We start from the raw sequence: 18,713 nt of genomic DNA, 5'->3' as shown, positions 1-18,713 counted from the left end.
CGGCAAGCTCAGTCCAGGGAGTTCCATAGTTTCAGTGCCATGACCAAGAAGGCCTTTTGTCAGGTTGCCGCCTGAAACTGGGCCTCTGGAGATGACCCGAGTGGTCTGGCAGGTTCATATGGGCTTATTCTAACTTTTCCCTCCAAAACCGGATACAGGAAAAACTGAAAGTTTTGGGGGAAATTAAAACTTCTTGTAATTAAAAATTATTATTAATTATTATTATTAAAATTAATTATTCTTGTAACTTCTTGAAATTAAAACAACTTTGTAGCAGAATGATCAGTGGCATTTAAATTTCATTATAGATATATGTGTATCTGTCATTTCTTTTTGCTGTTTCTAGGCCCAAATAATACCTTCCTTTTTAATAGGTAGTTTCTATATTTTAACTTCTATTTTGTCTTATCGGCCAACTGCAAAAGGATATGTTTAGGGTTCAGCAGCAACCGTTGCTTGGATACAAACTTAAGAATTTATACCTTTTATTTTCTAAATATATATTGAACAATATTATTTCATGTGCTAACAGCAGTTTCATGTTCTTAAGATTTGAAATGAAGTTTAGTATATCTCAGTTTCCTCAATTTCACAGGTGTTGGTGTTTTAAAAAAAGAATCTCTCTTATCGCTTTATTAGTTCCAGAAACGCTTGAGTAGGTTAGCCATGTTAGTCTACCGCGGGTAAAATAAACAGGAGACTTGTGATATCTTGCAGAGCCATCCTAAGCAGAGTCACACCCTTCTAAGACTTCCACATCCCATCCTGTCTCACCATCAGCGTGGCTGCAGGCTTCCACTCAGAGGCAGTCTTAAATTAAGTTGTGGGTGGGGTGAGGGCCAGGACCACCTGCCACTCAGCTGCTGCTGTGCTGCTGCTGCAACTTTGCCCTCCTGGCTCCCATGCTGCATGCTTATTCCCTCCTTGCCTGTTTTGCTGTGTGCAGGTGGTGCAGCAACCACCGGGGTCCCCCCTCTTCCAGCGATCTGTGCTCTGCTATAAGGTGGCCCCACCACCACCCTACTGAGCTCTGCTGGGACTGCCTCTCTGCCTCTCAGACCTCTCTGCCAGGACTGTAGCGGTGAAGGGGAGGTAATCAGTTGAACATGGCGGGGGGGGGGGGTGCCCTACTGACCCACAACAGCCTCACCTCTACAAGAGAGGCAGCTAGCGGCAGCAGGGATGGTGAGAGGCAACAGGTGACAGCCACAGCGCCATGGGCAGATAACCCCTTGGGCACTGGGGGTGGGCTGTGACCATCACAAGGCAGAGGCAGGCATGGACACAGAGAGGGATGGAGGCACCAGGACGCCAGTGTAGGGGTCACGCCGGCTCCTGTGGGCATTTGCCCCCCCCTTAGGAATGGGCACCCATGTTTGACAACAGTAAAATAAGTTTTGGCTTGATAGGAAAGTATTGCATATATTTAAATATTTAAAAATTCATTAAAAATAAGAACCTCTCTCCCCAAACACACACATTTTCTAAGGCTTCGAAGTTTCCAGACATTTCACTTCCCTGCTGAAGGAGGCAGGATTAAAATACGTCACTGTACGAATAAAAGATGTCGGTTGCCATGTTGGTCCATAACATAATCTGGGGGGCAGTGTTTAGTAAGGATGTGATGTCACTTTGTGATGCAGTGTTCTATGATGCCCCTTCCAGGTCACTGCCCCAAACCCACCCTTTCCTGTGATGTCATATACCTCCAAACCTGCCCCTTCCTGTGAGGTCACTTCTAGGGCACTCCTCAAAACCCCACCTTCATGTCATATCACTTCCAGGTAATTTCGTCCAAATCTGCCCTTTCTGTCAGGGAACTTAACATATTTAAATACTAGTTTCTTGTGGGTCATACTGTTTTAAAGTTATTTTAATGTTATTTTATGTTAATGTTTTGTATGGTGGATTGTGATGGCCTTTGGCCGCAGACAATAAACTTTATCACTTTGCAAAGTAGTCTGTGTTACCACCAACTATAGCTGTTGTGAACAATCACGGTTTGTTTCTTTTAAAAAATGCCAAATATTTGGCCTTTTTACTCATTGTTCACAATTACTTTCTCTTTATTTCTAAAATACCTTGTTGACTGAGAATTCATTTCATGTATCTGATAGGTCAAGCCCATAAATGTTTACGCTACAATAAATGTGTTAGTCTTTAAATTGCTGCAAGGGAAGACCACCACATTCTTACTAAGCTGTTGGTGCTGCGAGTTGTTCTCCTGCAGAACGGATGATGGTGACGTGGACATCCTTCATTGTTCACCTCAAATATGAACAAGGGTTCAAAGGCAAAAACCTGAATTACATGCAGAGTTACATAGCACCAGTTATCATCTTGCTGTTTGCGTATGCAGAGACTGAAAGAAAGGACATAAGGAAACGGATGCCCAACCGTGATTTCTCCAATACTGTATGAATGTTTTTGGTCCCCAAGCCAAGTAAATCCATGCCTGTTTGTGTATTTTTGAAGCCCTGTTTTTTCAGAAACTGCATCAGTGGAGAACAAACCAGCCTGTACCTGGAAGCAGCAAGACTGCGCTTTAATGATATTTGCAATGTCATATTAGATGATGGGGTACAAGCCGCACAGCACTCAAGAGTTCGCAGCCACTATTGTTGAGCCCAGAAGCTTGTGGGCCTGGCAGCCTTCAGGCAAGGGGCTGTGGCTCAGTGGTAGAGCATCTGCTTGGCATGCAGAAGGTCCCAGGTTCAATCCCCGACATCTCCAGTTAAAGGGACTAGGCGAGTAGGCGATGTGAAAGACCTCTGCCTGAGACCCTGGAGAGCCACTGCCAGTCAGAGTAGACAATACTGACTTTGATGGATCAAGGGTCTGATTCAGTATAAGGCAGCTTAATGTTTTCACTGCTTCTAGGTCTGACTTTCCCCCACAACTGGCCAAAGTGGCAATTTCCTCTCAGGGAGATTGGAGAGAATGGGCTGGATCCATCCAGGTTTTCCATCCATCAGTCTCACCTAATTACTACAGCCTCTTTCCCACATGGCTTTTAACGATGCAGGTCCCATGATCCTCACCGTGGCCATTTTGGTGGTCCAAGGGTAAACCCCCCACCCACCCCGCTCCCATGTTCACCAGCAGAAAAGATGTCAGGATCCAACACAATGAATAAACCTCTTCAGCAGTTTGTTATGAGATTTGACCTTTAACGGCTCGGAGAGGAATTGCATATGTTGTATGCAAACAATAGGATTTGTTGCATATTAAAATGCTGCTTAACTCAAAACAGGCCTAATTAACATGTATGAGTGAAATGAAGTGAATTTGTATCATGCACTCGTTCAGTATAGACTCTTCTTCATCACGCAGCTTGAGCAGTGATGCGCAGTTCAGCATGGCGTGCTCCAAGCTACTATCAAAAATAAAGAAAAGCACCCTGCTCTTTCAAAATACCGTCAGATTGGATTTGGAACATTCTTAGGTTTGACTCATTATTAGATTCCTACTCCCTTCACACGCCGTTTATGTTTTATAATTCAGTTTCAGCCGTGGTTTGCATGCTGAAAGAATCCAAGAGCCCAGAAGTACCCTGTTACAACACCTTTGTCTTTTAAAGGTCTTTTGGGGCTTGTTATTTTAATCCTTGTGCAGACTGATTTATCACTTCAAACATCTGTCAGCTGTGCTTTGTCTCGAAACTGATAGTGATAGTGTTGCTGATTTTTCAGTAGCAGCTGTTAGAGGTTCATTAGTTACACTCTCAAAGGGTGCAGATAACTGTAATATTTTCTTTGTTAATTATCTCTTACGTGTTACAATAATAGAGGCTCTGGAATTCGCTCGGCTTCCTGTCTACCAAAGTTGTTAGGTGCACCTTTAGTTTTAATTAAATAACTCTTAAGCTGTTATTCCCAACTATAAGTCATGGGAAAAGCAAGAGCGTTTGCTTTTGGCTGATGTGGATGACATAGGTAGTAGATTGTGGCAAATCTTTGGGAGAAATTATATCCATATATGTGGATGCTTCCAGTAATTTGGGATAGCCAAGTATGAGAATTAATACCCCAACTGTTTTAATAGCCATTGATTCCTGGAAGCACCCAGTGAATAAGAGAAATTTAAACCCCTTTCCAAGAGAAAAATATCAGGGTTGTGGAAAAGTGTAGCGGTACATGGTGTTGCATGGTTTCCTCTGCATGCTGTAAGTTAACATTATGTGAAATTTACGCTTCTCTAGAAATTGGAGAGTGGTGAAAATGAACAAAGAATGTGGCAGTTGAGTTGCTGCAACCAAAAATATGGTCCTATCACTCTGAGGATTGCTGTATTTTCTGGCAGGTCTTCAAAATGAAGACTCAGTGGTTTCCTCACATATAACGCAAATATTTCTTACTAAGCTCAAGTGTTGATATGCACTCAGTGTTCATGAATGAATTTGTGTTTAACTTGAATAGGAAAAGTTTAAAAAAAATCTTAAATATAATAAACCTCTTCTTTAAACCAATAATAGCTTTTAAGAAAAAGAAAGAAAGAAAGAGAAAGAAAGAAAGAAAGAAAGAAAGAAAGAAAGAAAGAAAGAAAGAAAGAAAGAAAGAAAGAAAGAAAGAAAAGCTCTCCCCCTTTAAGCACAATGCCAGATTTCTAGTCATCATAGTAGTTAGAGAGAAATTTGTTTAGGATCATTTACACATGAGAGGGGGAGAATGTTGTTAAATTGTCTTAAGCCACAGAAAATCTTGGTCGGGCAGAGTTAGGTAGGTTGGGTACGTAGAGTTTTGTGCAGTACTACTACTTTGTGGGGATATCAGCCATCACTTTTAAAAACAACAACAATCAGAATGTCCCCTGTTCTAAAAAGAAGCCCTGACTCTTCTCATGCCCCAAATTTTAAATCTTAAGTGGGGCAAATCTGTCTCCTTTCTGGCCTCATACTTGCTACAGCCCTGCATGGAACAGAATGCTAGATCTTTCAGCGGTCCCCTTTCCAACCAACCTTACACATTACAAATGCCATGTGAAACAGTTTCCACTGCTTGCCATTGGCAGGAATGGCTGGCAGCACCCCAAAAGATTCTCCACACAGTTCAAGCCAGTGATACGGCAAACTATTCTACCTGCACATAGGAAAACCTTTTTTTTCTAAAGAAGCTACACAGTTTGCATTTCAATGTGCAAACTAGCCACTCCTATAGAACACTTTTTTATGGACCTTCCCCGCATAATCCTCTCTTTCAGATGGAGTTAACTCACAGATTTTAAGGACAACCTAGAGGGAAAGGTGGATAGTGCATTTGTTTTTTTTGGGGGGGGGCTCTTACAAAATGGGGGGGATTGCATTGCAATTCTTGTGGTTCTCACCACCTGCTCTTTTTCCATTAACTTCTTATGTGAGGTGTAGATTTTTCTGGGAAGAGAGAAAAGAGCAAACAAAATGTTGGTATAGTAAACGTTTTGGCTAGGCATGTTATGCTTATGGATAAAGGCCTGGGGGGGGTGGAATCATAGACCCTTGTTTAGCAACTATAAACCTCTCCCCTGCTGTTTCCTAGGCCTTTGAAAGTTTGAATTTCTGAGAACAGATGTAAACTGGATGGATGGATGCACATGCACTACTTGAAAACTAGAAATCTATTTTGCTGTCTCCAGGAACACATCGGTGGCCAGAGTGCTTAAGTTGATGATGATAATTTGTTTGATTGCTACTGTTGCCTGTCATTTACCTACACAGTCATAATTTATGAAGATTTCAGTGTCCCAAAGACGAAAGCTGCAAAGGAGAGCTTGCTGTAATTTAGAGAATTTTTAAACTTCACGGTGATAGTGCCAAGTGATTTAAACTGCCCTCTGATGAGAATAAGATTGTATTCCTCCCTTCTGCTCCCATACCCTGGATTGCAGCTACTATATATATTTCAAAAAAACTCTTCTCTCTTAAATTACATTTCCTAAATCTCTTTCAAGACCATCTCTGTTTAAGCACAGGGAAAACTCCTGGGGACTGGAACATCTGTGAACTTTCCCGCAGTTAGGAGGATATCAGCACTATAGCTTGTTCAACCACCAGAGCTAACCAACAGATAATTACAGTTTGAAATTAGTATTTTAATGAACTGATTTTAGCAAAGGTAAAATGTAATCTCCCAGGCATTAAAAGGAGTACGCAGGAGGGGAGATTCATTAGCTGTAAAGTTCAGCAGACGGGTGGTCAGCAGGTGCTGGTGGGAAACAAGTGCTAACTGTGACTATTTCAATCAGCAACCAACAAAAAACTAATTTGGGTGCTTCCCAGAGAGGTGTTGAAGTGTCTGCGTGTCCATTGTTAGATGAGGATCCTTGACGGTTCTTGAGAAACAAGGGCTTAAATGGTAAATTGAAAATGTTCCCTAAATAAGGGACAATCCAACCATTACTCCCCCTAATGAGGGAACAAGTTTTAATCAAGCCCCCCGTCACCTTTATTAGCCTTTAGAAGAAGGCAGCAGCCTCCTTTTTCTGGCAATGTAAGAAGGAGCAGCTGGAGAAACCCTATCTGGCATCTTTATTTGTTTGGCACTTTTTAAATCCCTAACTACTTCCAAGGAATTCAGAACAGCATACGTCCTTTCTCTGCAGGCAATAATTTCAAGGACTGGAGGCATCCACAGCCTTACAGTACTATACATACCATGTATACTATTGAAGGGAGCATCTTCTGCAGAAAGTCCTGCTGGGCAGCCATCTAAAGGAGCTAACTAGAGTCTTCAGCATCTGGTTAGGATGCTGATCTCTGCCAGACTTCTTTAACTAAGTTATTTACACCACCACGTTGGATGACTGTCCTCCAGCTTGGCTGAAAGGGACTGCCCATTTTCAAGTACCAAATAGCAGCAGCAAGTGCTGCTTTCTGCACAAAGACCTTTATCCAGAAGGAGGTGACATATCGCAGGGCTTGAAAAATCCCAGGCTCCAGGTCACCATGGCACTTAGAAATTGCACCATGGCCCCTAGTATATTTAGTATTTTATTGCTGTGTGTCTCAATGAGAAGTGCAAAGCTGATTTATTATGTTATGTCAGAATATGTTTTGCTGGATGGCATAGAAATACACGTACATGAAGATCCCATTCCTGAAGGGGGGGGCAAAGCTCCTTAGGAGCCGGCGCGGGGGCAAACAGGCCAGTGTCCAGGCGCTGCCAGCCCCCACCACGAGTACAGCAACGTCGGCAGGGCTTTCCCGGAAGGGAAAGCCTGCGCCGGCGTGGAGGGGCATTCTTGGGAGAGGAGCTGTCGTTAGGCAGCTTCCTCCCCCTTTAGCCCTGGGAACACCCCCTCATGCTGCAGCGATGCTGTGCCACCTGTTTTGGTGCTGCACCCCTGTTGGAGGCAATGAGGAATTTCCTCCATTTCCTCTATTTTAATTTTTTTAACCCTTTTTCTCCCACCATGGCAGCCAGGAAGCCTCTGAGGAGGCGGCACAGCTGTGCCGCTCCCAGCCACAGATCTGCCCTCCATTCAGGACTAGGCTGCCCATGATTCTCACTGCTTGTTTATATGGTAACTGTACAGCACTCAGTGGTGTTGCAGTAATTAATTTCTTAACCACTTGCTTTCTGTACTGGCTCCAATATTAGTTAAATGGCGCTTTGAAAACAATAATGGAACGATCAAAAATAGAGATGCTAGGCTAGGGTTAGGGGTTAGCTGTTTGTTGTAGCGGTAACCAGGGCTATCCCTATATTTATTGATATACAACATTTTTGTTATTGCTTTATTACAATTACAAGAAGCTGTGGAGAAGTTAGGATTAGGTTTTGTGGTGTTAATAATTAGAAAAGATGTTAATTAATATATGAAACTCTAAATACTGAAAGCATGCCTGGCTCCTAAATTTTTGAACTGGTTCTTAGAGCCAAAGAAAATCTGTCAAGGCCTAGCATATAGAATCTCAAAATGTAAATATAACCTACCTCGGTACTAATTTTTAAAGCCCAAGTACATTTAGATAACTCTGGTTACAAGGTATACAACTACCATCTCTGTAAAGATGTTACATTTGTGACATTATGAAATTATCTGGTTAGGACTCAAAAATCTGTGTCTATCAAGCTCTGTAGAGCATACACAAAGTGTGTATTGGGCAGGGTAAAGGATTGCACCTCACTATCAATCAACATATTTCTCTGAAATACAGCTGAACAGGGATATATTTTTTTTGCCAAGAATTCAAGAGGTTGCAAAAAATCAGTATATGAAAAGGTTTTCAGATAAGAAATGAGGAAGAATATGTTAAATTTCTGAGATGGTTCCCAACGAAGAGGGTTTAATTTGGTCCATCATTTTAAGTATGTTGTAATCGTCTTCTGTAATGGAAGGTAATTACTAGCATTAAAATCTTTTAAATTTGGTTTATTCTAAGACATTTAACTGGATTCTTGGAAAAACCAAAACCATATTAATTTTGTATTGTAATTTTTTCCCAGTAAGAGTCCGTATCTCTCATCACCTCTTTATAAAATGTAGAAACATTTATTAATTGCATCATCACATCATTGGCATATTGGAAGATTCCTGTATTCTTCCTGTATGTAATATTCATGCTGACCAGATACCAGAAATGTTAGCATATTTCTAAACAGACATGCAAGAATATTGTCGAAGGCTTTCACGGTCAGAGTTCATTGGTTCTTGTAGGTTATCCGGGCTGTGTAACCGTGGTCTTCAGTGTTACTCCTCTGAAGATGCCTGCCACAGTTGCTGGCGAAACGTCAGGAAAGAAAATTCCAAGACCACGGTTACACAGCCCGGATAACCTACAAGAACCAAAGACATGCAAGAAGTTCTGTACCAAAGGCAAAAATAGTCCTGTTCTTTACCATACATAGACTGTGGAGCTTTGGGTAAACTACCCACATGCTTTTAGTGTTACGTTGGAGTTCTGTTGTTGTTTATTTCAAGGGATTTGTTTGCATTTCATCTTCCAAAGTGTTTATTCCTCCAATCTGGATTCCCTAAGCTTCATGTACAATATCATTTTCCTTTCAGATCTTTTATGGGCAGCAATGAAACATCTTTTTGCTATGCTTACAGTAATGGTTTGTAGAAAAGAGCAAGAGTCCAGTAGCATCTTGAAGACTAACAAAAATATTTTCTGGCAGGGTATGAGCTTTGATGGTTTGATTAGCTTCCCGAGTAACTGGCAGATAGAGAAAGAAGTAAGACACAAAAAAACGCAAAACCCTGAACACATTCTACCAGGCCTACAAAGCCTTTTGTATGTCTTCCATTTATATTTTCTGCATTAGTTATTCTATCCTTCAGGCACATTTTGAGTGGTGTCTTGAAAAAGCAAAAAAAAAAGTTATATGAAGTGTTGGGCATGCAGAGCAAAGTTTGCAGTTATCTTTCTTCTTCCTTGATTCCTTTCCAAGCTTCTATTAGTATTTATCAGCACTACCAGCTTTTTAGACAATGATATATTACAGCAGAAAATATTAATACCCACAATTAGTATACTGATACATTGTTCACTTCTGTCATTCCTCATCCGCTTTCTGTCATTTTCCTATTATGCTGCTCTGACAATTCCCTAAAGTTCCAGAAGAGATATGGCTTTTGGGGAAGTCATACCACCAATCATTAATAGCCATGTTTTGCGCAGAGGAACCTGCTTTCAGTTTTGTCTGCAGAGATGTTGCCATGGCTGTACCTCTACAGGCAGGCTAGTTCTTTGTAAGATTCATTTACAAGCAGAAAATGTAATGGGCTGCAAGATTCAATCATGAGAAGGCTTTCTTTCTTTTTTTCTGCTGAAGCAGCTTGTCATTTTAGTTAACTACAGGAGACGGGACAGAATTGTTAAAGCAATCCAATTATATCAGCTATTGAACAAGGGATTTCTGACCAGTTTTCATTAGTGCAGTAAAACTAATAACTGAAGGTGCTTTACAAATGGCTAGGTGGGAAAGAGTTTGCAGGTTCCAAATGCTCTATGAACTACTCCCTCCTTGACAAGTCCAAGAACTGTTTTTAAAGAACTCTTCCTTCTCACCTCTGGGGTGTGACATTGCAGAAAAACAAAGTACTGTTCAGACACAAATAGCTTTCTTTGCAAATGGTATCTTTGTTGAAACCATCATCCCTACAACAATGGATGGTTATTAAAATGATTTTTGAAAACCATAAACATGGGACACGCTGTAAAATTTTAACTCATGGGGAAGAAAAGAAATTAGCATAATTATAGATTGGAGTATAACTGCTGGAAAAGGTCTTGGGGAAACGATGGATTTCATACTGAATATGACCCATCATGCACATACAAAAAGTGACCACCTCAAAACACTGTGTTGAGTGATATTAGTCAAACATCATGTCCTCATCTGCAAACACTGAAAAGTAAGTTTATCCCCAGTGTACGAACTATTTACTCAGCGCTGCTCTCATCTTGCTGGTGATTTAATTCACATGAACACATGAAGCTGCCTTATACTGAATCAGACCCTTAGTTCATCAAAGTCAATATTGTCTAATCAGACTGACAGTGGCTCTCCAGGGTCTCAGGCAGAGGTCTTTCACATCACCAACTTGCCTAGTCCCTTTAACTGGAGATGCCAGGGATTGAACCTGGGACCTTCTGCATGCCAAGCAGATACTGAGCCACAGCCCCTCCCCAAATTCCTTGTACTGTCCTCAAGCACATACACAACATCCCCTCCCACAAGTCAAACCTGAAACAGTCGCAAACTCATTCTTCCCTAAAATCATATCACTTTCTTCTGTACCCTCTATAGTCCCAGCTCTTTCACACCCCACCCCATCTCTTCTAGACTCTAGCCATACTCTTCCAACCAGCCTCCAGTTGTCCAGCACTGCAGCTGCATTCACAAGGACCTGACGTTTTCAATCCTCAGTCAGTCTGGGTAGCAAAACAGGTATAAACAGCAAACACCTCCATCCACTTTGTGTTTCCCGAAGCCAAGTGCACGTACCAATCATCTATTGAAACCTACCACGAGTTTATTTCCCCTCCCTATCCGATAGGACTGCAGGTGTAGTTCTGCCTTGACATCAATCTGAACTACTCTATGGACTGTGCTGTTGTGTAGCAAAAAAAGGCTGCAGCTGAACACTGTACTCCTGGACTAGGAACTTGAGAGATATTTATCAGTGCTGCTAAGCCAAGTAAAAACTCTATACAGCTTAGTAGAACCAATACAAAAGGTTAGTTTTGGATCAACGCACAATGCCTTGTGCTGCAACTTCCAACCCAGTTTCCCTTACCACCAGTGCAAACACTGATCGCACCTGGAGGTCATAGGAGTATTTAGAGCACCATGACACTGTGGCAGTGGTTCCCAAAGTAGGCAGTACCGCCCCCTGGGGGCAGTGGGATTACCTAGGGGGTCACTAAGAGACAAGGAGGCAACGGGGGTGCTAGAGGTGGGCCCCTTTAACTGTGTTGTTGGATAGGGTAGGGGGCGCTGGAGTTGAGTTTATGGAACCAAGGGGGCGGTGGCCCGAAAAGTTTGTGAACCACTGCACTATAGGATTGGTAGCATGAACAGGCATATCATTTTTAAAAAATATATATATAAAAAAAAGTGTGAAAATACAATCTGATATGGATGTTCAGTATAGTACAATTAAAGGGAGATGTTACTTAATTCCTGAACTAGCAGCATTCCTGATGGCAGTCACATCTGCTACTATAAAACCAATTGCAACCTTTGCCTTTGGGGAAAAAACACATTTAATTATCAGTATAGTTCAAGCTCTGCTTGTTATGATGAGTTATTAGAAGCTGGCATAATTTTCTCACCAAAAAGGATTGTAATGGAAAATAGCATTATAGGGTTATGGGGCTTTTTTCAATGTAATTGACGATGGTCTAAGATTTAATTATTCTTGCTGGTCTTGAAGATGAGATGCTGAAAATTCTAATATGGTATAGTATCACATTAATGTGTGCACGCACCACAACAGAATTGATCAGATCTGACAAACTTATGTTATTTAAAATTTGATAAATATGATAGAATCATTGCATTTGCGAGGAGATAAGAACACAGTAATATCCCTCCCCACCCCAATTAATTTTACTTTTTTCTTTGTTCCAGCACTTCAGTAACTTTGTATTGCTATTGTAATATATGGGGGGATCTAATGGCTAATATGTTTTATATAAATGGTTTTGTGAAGTGATTGCTTTGATAGATCAGGCAGTCGTGACATATAATGGCTATCTGAAGATTAAAAACTAAACAAAATTGCCAGCCACCTGCATTTCTTATCTGGTAGTTTACAACAGAAACGTTGCTGTGACCATTTGCTGTGGTCAGATCCAGGCCACGTTTTTTGTTGGCACTATTTAGTTGATTTGTGTTTAGGGCAAGAGGGAATTGATAATCCTGTAAATAGGCAGAACCATTTTGGCAATGCTTTTTCCTAAAGCATCTTTGCCATGAAGCACCTCAACCAGGCTAGTTCATAAACTAGGCAGATCAAGCAGATGAATATATAAAGCACCTTAATCTTGAGTCAGACGATTGGCTCAGGTAATCTAGCGCTGTTCACCCAACCAGTAGCAGCTCTCCAAGAACTCATCCAGTTCTTCTTTCTGCTACCTAATACCCCTTTATTTTCTACACTGAGCCAGAGTCCTGGGGGCATGCAAAGTGTATGCTGTATGACTGAGCTTTAGCCATCCAAAGATGAATTTGTTAGAAGCACTCAGTCCCAGAGTATGGTTGGTTAATGATGCCCATAACCTTGCAGAAGCTAAGCCAGCCTAGATCTCACCTCCCAAAAATCCTAGGTAAACCACCTTGAATTCCATTATACAATAAACTAAATACTTAAAGGGCCATTCACCCATATGTCAGTGGTTGGTTTAAGGTATCTTCCAAGTAAAGTTAACTCTTTCAGTCTTAACGAAGAGCTTCTCTGGCTCTTTTGCACTGTATTGTCTGAGATAAAAAGGAAGAATCCAAACAGGATATATTCAGCTTGCTGCGTTTCCACCAAGCAGCTATTAAACAGTGGTAGAAATTGATGATCTGTAACAAAACCCCAGTCTTGATAGAACAGCAAAACAAGGAACCATTTCATTTGCACAGTTTGTTTTTGATTCAGTTTATTTTGGCTCCTGTTTTTTTTTTTTTAATCCTCCTTAAAGTAGAGCTTTGGTGGCTGAGAATATTTAGAACAACAATTGATCAAGGAGAATTACTAATTCCAAAAATCGCAGCCAGGCTAGGACAGTGCTCTAATATAGCTTGCTTACTGCCTGAAGAATTATAAGAATTTACAGCCGAAAGCAGAAAATGGCAAGACCAGCAAAATAAACGTATTACCTAAATAAAACCAATTTAAATACAGAGCTCTCATCCAACACTAAATTTTATATATATATATATATATATATGTGTGTGTTTATGTTTAGAAAAATATTAAGGTAACAATTGCTGTCCAGTGGAAAGCATTAAAGAAAAATAACATCAGCTTTCCAGTTTAAATAGCATTCATTTAATAGTTTCCTTAACCAGTTTTCTAATCATAGTCTTTTACCATTTTGCCTTACCACTTGCAAGATGCAGTGCAGGGGCAGTTTGCATTCATATTGCAGTAATGACACTATGTCAATTTAGCTATCTCCCCGTCCACAATGGGTTGTGATATCAGTTTGTAGAACATCTCGGACTTAATGTTTGGGAAAGCTGGTTAAATTGTCCCATCCTGCTTAACTGTCCTGAAGTGCTACTGGAGCGCCTTGTTTGGTTATTATTGTATTGGAATTCCTACTCTCTAAAAAAATGAATTGTAGAATCTAGGGCTGAAGTTTTCTGATTTTCTGATTTCTTCACGCAACGCATAGTTAAATTGTAGAACTCCCTACCCCAGGATGTGGTGATGGCTACCAACATGGAAGGCTTTAAGAGGGGAGTGGACATGTTCATGGAGGAGAGGAGCATTCATGGCTACTAGTTATAATGGATATTAGTCATGATGCATACCTATTATTTCCAGGATCAGAGGAGCATGCAGAATATATTAGGTGCGGTGGAACACAGGCAGGATGGTGCTGCTGTAGTTGTCTTGTTTGTGGGCTTCCTAGAGGCACCTGGTTGGCCACTGTGTGAACAGACTGCTGGACTTGATGGGCCCTGGTCTGATCCAGCATGGCTTTTCTTATGTTCATATGGAAGCATTTACTTTATTCCTAGTGTATACATATTCTTCTTGCTTACCCAGCAGTGACGGAAATGCTATAAACTTGTTTAGGACACTTTGATCTATTTTTGTCTGCAAATGTTATGAAGTAAAGCCCTGGTAGTTCCATGTTGCATGCATTCTTGTGCCATATTGCATGACCCCCCCCCCCACTTGTGAAATATATTCACAGTATATTTCTACCTCTCTAGCAGGAAGCAGGTTCACCTTTGGATAATAGCTTGTGACTGCAACTCCCATACTCAATGGTGTTCACATTTGCAGAGCAGATAATCCATGCTTCTAGATTGGCAACCTTGAAGTCGGAATTCATTGGGATCGTAGGTAGCATTTTCCTTGTTTAACTGAGTGCCTACACAGGTTTGAACATTGTGTACCTCTTAACAATATATGGAATGAGTATTCTGGCCAAGTCAGTTTTCTTCAAGTTCTAAGGTGTACAATTATGAGCTCTCTCGCATCCAGTTAAACTGATTGTTCAGTATGATAGATGCGATAAAATATGAATGAAGAAATGTAATGTGTGTTGTACATGAAACTGCAGTGTTTAACAATGACATTTTGGGTTTTTTATATTTAATCATTTGCAAGTGTTATCATTTACTCGTTAACTGTTTGTGATTAACAAGAATCTAGGAGATCTGATCCCAGTTGATGCAAGATTTATATGGTATCTAGATTCTCAATTTTTAGTTATCTTTTCTTTCTCTCTTGGAACAGATATTATGCGATGCTAAGCAAATCATACATGCTGCAGACATACTGGACTGGGAAGACAAAGATGCCGCAGACACACTGGTTGATAACGTTGCCCACTCAAGGATTATCAACCCTCTACGCCTCTTCGTTAAGCCATCTCCAGCACTCAAACATGGGCAGATGTCATATTCAGACAGCATAGACAACTTTTGGGATTGGCTGTCCAACATCACTGAAGTTCAGGAATCTCTTGCACGAACTAAACGCAGACCAATTGTAAAAACTGGGAAATTCAAGAAAATGTTTGGCTGGGGAGACTTCCATTCCAACATCAAAACTGTGAAGCTGAATCTTCTCATTACTGGGAAAATTGTTGACCATGGCAATGGAACCTTCAGTGTTTATTTCCGGCATAATTCAACAGGCCTTGGGAATGTTTCTGTGAGCCTGGTGCCGCCTTCCAAAGTGGTAGAGTTTGAATCTTCACCACAGTCTACACTAGAGACCAAGGAGTCCAAGTCTTTCAACTGTCGAATTGAATATGAGAAAACTGACAGGGCTAAGAAAACTGCACTGTGCAACTTTGACCCATCAAAGATCTGCTACCAAGAGCAGACCCAAAGCCATGTATCCTGGTTGTGCTCCAAACCATTTAAAGTGATTTGTATTTACATTGCTTTTTACAGCGTTGATTACAAACTGGTGCAGAAGGTCTGCCCTGACTATAACTATCACAGCGAAACACCATATTTGTCCTCTGGATGATAGGCACCATGGGTTTTTTTGTTTTGTTTTGTTTTTTGCAATGACTGTTAAACCAGATAATCTGTCTAAAATTCCACTTTAAACTTCTTGGAGGACAGTGCTTCCCAGCAGGTTTAAACAAAAACAAAAGTATTTCCCCTAAAAGAAAAAACCAAACCTGTATCAGTGGGCCTGATCACCCATGCATGTTCTTTGCTTGACGACTATAGTTTCAAGTGCAATGCATATGTGTCAGTGAGCCATCACAGATTGAACATCATGGACCGAGCCTTCGTAACAACTCAGACTCTTTCAGTAGAGTCAGTTCACACATTCAACTGTGAGTCAGCAAGTGATGAAGAAGTAATGTGCATGGATGTGTGAACTAGCCCTAAATCTGCGCTGTTCTCATAAATATTTTCACATTCAGGCACCACATGCCTTCTTTTTAAAAATATATTTAATTTCTGGCTCTGGTAGTTGCCATTGATTTAGGGGAACAGCAGACACTAGCAATATATGGATGAGGGTGGGGGAAAGCCATGCATTAATGTACATTAATGTACATTAATTTCCTGTCCTAACTCTTCTGGTAGACAAGTGTTTAGGATGTGTTGAACCATCATCATTATAGGGATGTTATAGCAGTTCTGCAGGCAAACATGTCTAGGAAACAGTTCCGTTCATATTGCCAAATGAACATTTGTAGGAATTTTGAAGGAAGTTAAAAACATTTCTATAAGATTCAGAAAAAAAGTTGCAAGGAGTAAGTTATACATTTCTGGAACCTAAAGTCAGGCAAAACCTCTGTAGAAATAGGAAGGTTAAAAGAAGTTAAATGAAATTCACTTGCTCTGTCATGTGGGGGAGGCAGTATGCACACCACTAGAGTAGGACTGAATTCTACTGAAGCAGGAGCAAAAGGCGCTCATGAAGATGAATCGCTTTCCCCTTCACCCAGCGGCACTGACATGCACTAATAATTTTATGCTGAGTTGGGGAGACTCTTTAGGAGCCCCATGGTGCAGAGTGGTAAGCTGCAGTACAGCAGTCAAAGCTCTGCTCACGACCTGAGTTCGATCCCGACGGAAGTTGGTTTCAGGTAGCCAGCTCAAGGTTGACTCATCCTTCCATCCTTCCAAGGTTGGTAAAATGAGTACCCAGCTTGCTGGAGGTAAAGTGTAGACGACTGGGGAAGGCAATGGCAAACCGCCCCGTAAACATTGTGATGTGACAATACCCCATGGGTCAGTAATGTCCTGGTGCTTGCATAGGGAGACTCTTGTCAGCAAGCTGTTCCATCCTAAGTAGAGTTACACCCTTCTGGGTCTGTTGACTGAAGTGGACTTAGAAGAGTGCAGCTCTGCACAGGATGGCATTGAAAGTGTACTATGTCATGGGGGTGGGAGCTACAGTGAGAAGAGAAGCAAGTAAAATTGCATGCTCCTTACACTTAAGGTGGCAGAGACAGCTTGCTGCTGGGAAAGAGGAAGATGGGAGAATCACCTCCATGAGCTCCTGGTTCCATCCTTAATACAGCACTCATTCAAGCACATTCTTATAGTTGCTAGGTGATCAGCCATTTGGACCAATAAGCAAGTGGTGAGAGTAGTAAAGGTTTATTGCTGGCCACAGTGGTTAAGCAGGGTAATCCATAAAGTCTATTGCTAGCACAATATGGCACAAATCCCAATAGGGTCCTGTGGAAGTTTTATAATAGTACAAATAAACCCAAAATGGACTGATCACCAGGTTGCAGTGTCTCTTCAGGAACCCATTTCTCTTTACTGCAATAATTTGTAAAGCTGATTTTAGTGAAGAAGCCAAGCAACGATTGCTTGGAGGGTCTAGTCCTTCTATGCAATGGAAATGTTATTGCAAAACAAATTGGAGGGCTCTCATTTTTAGCAACATAACACTTGCCAGTTGTAGGAAAGCTTTTGCATCAGAAATATGATTTAGCAACCCAGTCAGACTTCTGCGGGCTTCAGTTTAGCTGTCCAAATGTCAGGCCTGGTGCATGTTTGTTCCTGATTTTTTTGTTTAATGGTGGGGCGGGGGGACAGCAGGCTATGCCTGACTTGGATAAATGTACTCAATGTTTCTTGATCCATGGAAAAACTTCCCTCACTTCAGAGAAAGTAGTTGTCTTATTTTGCTGTTGGCACCTTTATACCCCACCTTTCCTTGAGGTTGAAGTCAGCTAGTAAGGAATGCATAATATTCTATGAACAGCGAACAAAAAATTAAGACATCTAAACATTTAAACATTGCTAAAAGCCTCAAAGATCAAAGAAGCCGATAAAAGAAATGTCTCCAAAGAGAAGTTTACAAGATTAGAAACTGACAACTGTGTTCTGGGATTATAACTGGCTACCTTCCATCAGCTTATGGAGAAAGGTGAGGCAAAGCACCATAGATAGAGTATTTTGAAAATACATAGCCCTAGAATTCACATATTGTATCATATACTGCAGGAAGTGTTAGCAACAGGTTGTAGTTTTCCAGTGGGGCAATCAGTGGTAATGAATTATTTCCCCCTGATTCTGTGCCATACAACAGTCAGCTACAATTGAGATTCAGAGGGTTACACGCATAAGAGTTTTTCGCCCTCTTATTTCTGAGAAGCCACATGTCCTCCATCCTCATCCCCCTCATATTTACAGATCACATTTGCAAAATGTATATAGACAAGACTAGTTTAGTAATAAGATGCTTTTAATGGCATTTTACCACCAATAGTTTAGCGGACAAGATTAGAGACTCCTACATGTACAAGAATCAATTAACAAAAATTGCATTAGCAGTACGAGATCATTGTATCTGTTCTTTTAAAGTGCAGTGTAATAAAAGGGAATTCCTAAGCCTGAAGACTCAAAGAAACAAGGACTGGGGGGGCCTAGCTTTTCATTACCATGAATTGACAAGATAGATACTAGATCATTAAAGATGGGCGCTTTTTTTGCCATAGCCAGATCCCCAAAGGCACAGCTTGGAATGCCAACCTTGCTATGCAGAAAGAAGTGATGATCCCCATTACCCAACACAGGTAATAGTAGTAGGTATTTCTCCCTTTGCCCATCAGACTTTCTCACAAT

At 41.0% G+C, this 18,713-nt stretch overlaps 1 protein-coding gene across 1 annotated transcript in view; it reads left to right on the top strand.

Moving 5' to 3' along the window:
* Positions 1 to 15,637, top strand: part of NXPH2 (neurexophilin 2) — a 42,520-nt gene extending 26,883 nt beyond the window's left edge. Inside the window, exon 2 of the mRNA XM_056861444.1 lies at positions 14,893 to 15,637. Within this exon, the coding sequence (XP_056717422.1) occupies positions 14,893 to 15,636 (744 nt within the window). The 3' untranslated portion in view covers position 15,637. The remainder of the gene's footprint in view (positions 1 to 14,892) is intronic.
* Positions 15,638 to 18,713: the final 3,076 nt, after the last annotated feature.

The sequence above is a fragment of the Euleptes europaea genome, chromosome 15, assembly GCF_029931775.1.
Source record: "Euleptes europaea isolate rEulEur1 chromosome 15, rEulEur1.hap1, whole genome shotgun sequence".
Taxonomy (NCBI): domain Eukaryota; kingdom Metazoa; phylum Chordata; class Lepidosauria; order Squamata; family Sphaerodactylidae; genus Euleptes; species Euleptes europaea.
The sequence above is the reverse complement of the archived record's forward strand: the minus strand, read 5'-3'. Positions and strand labels throughout refer to the sequence as shown.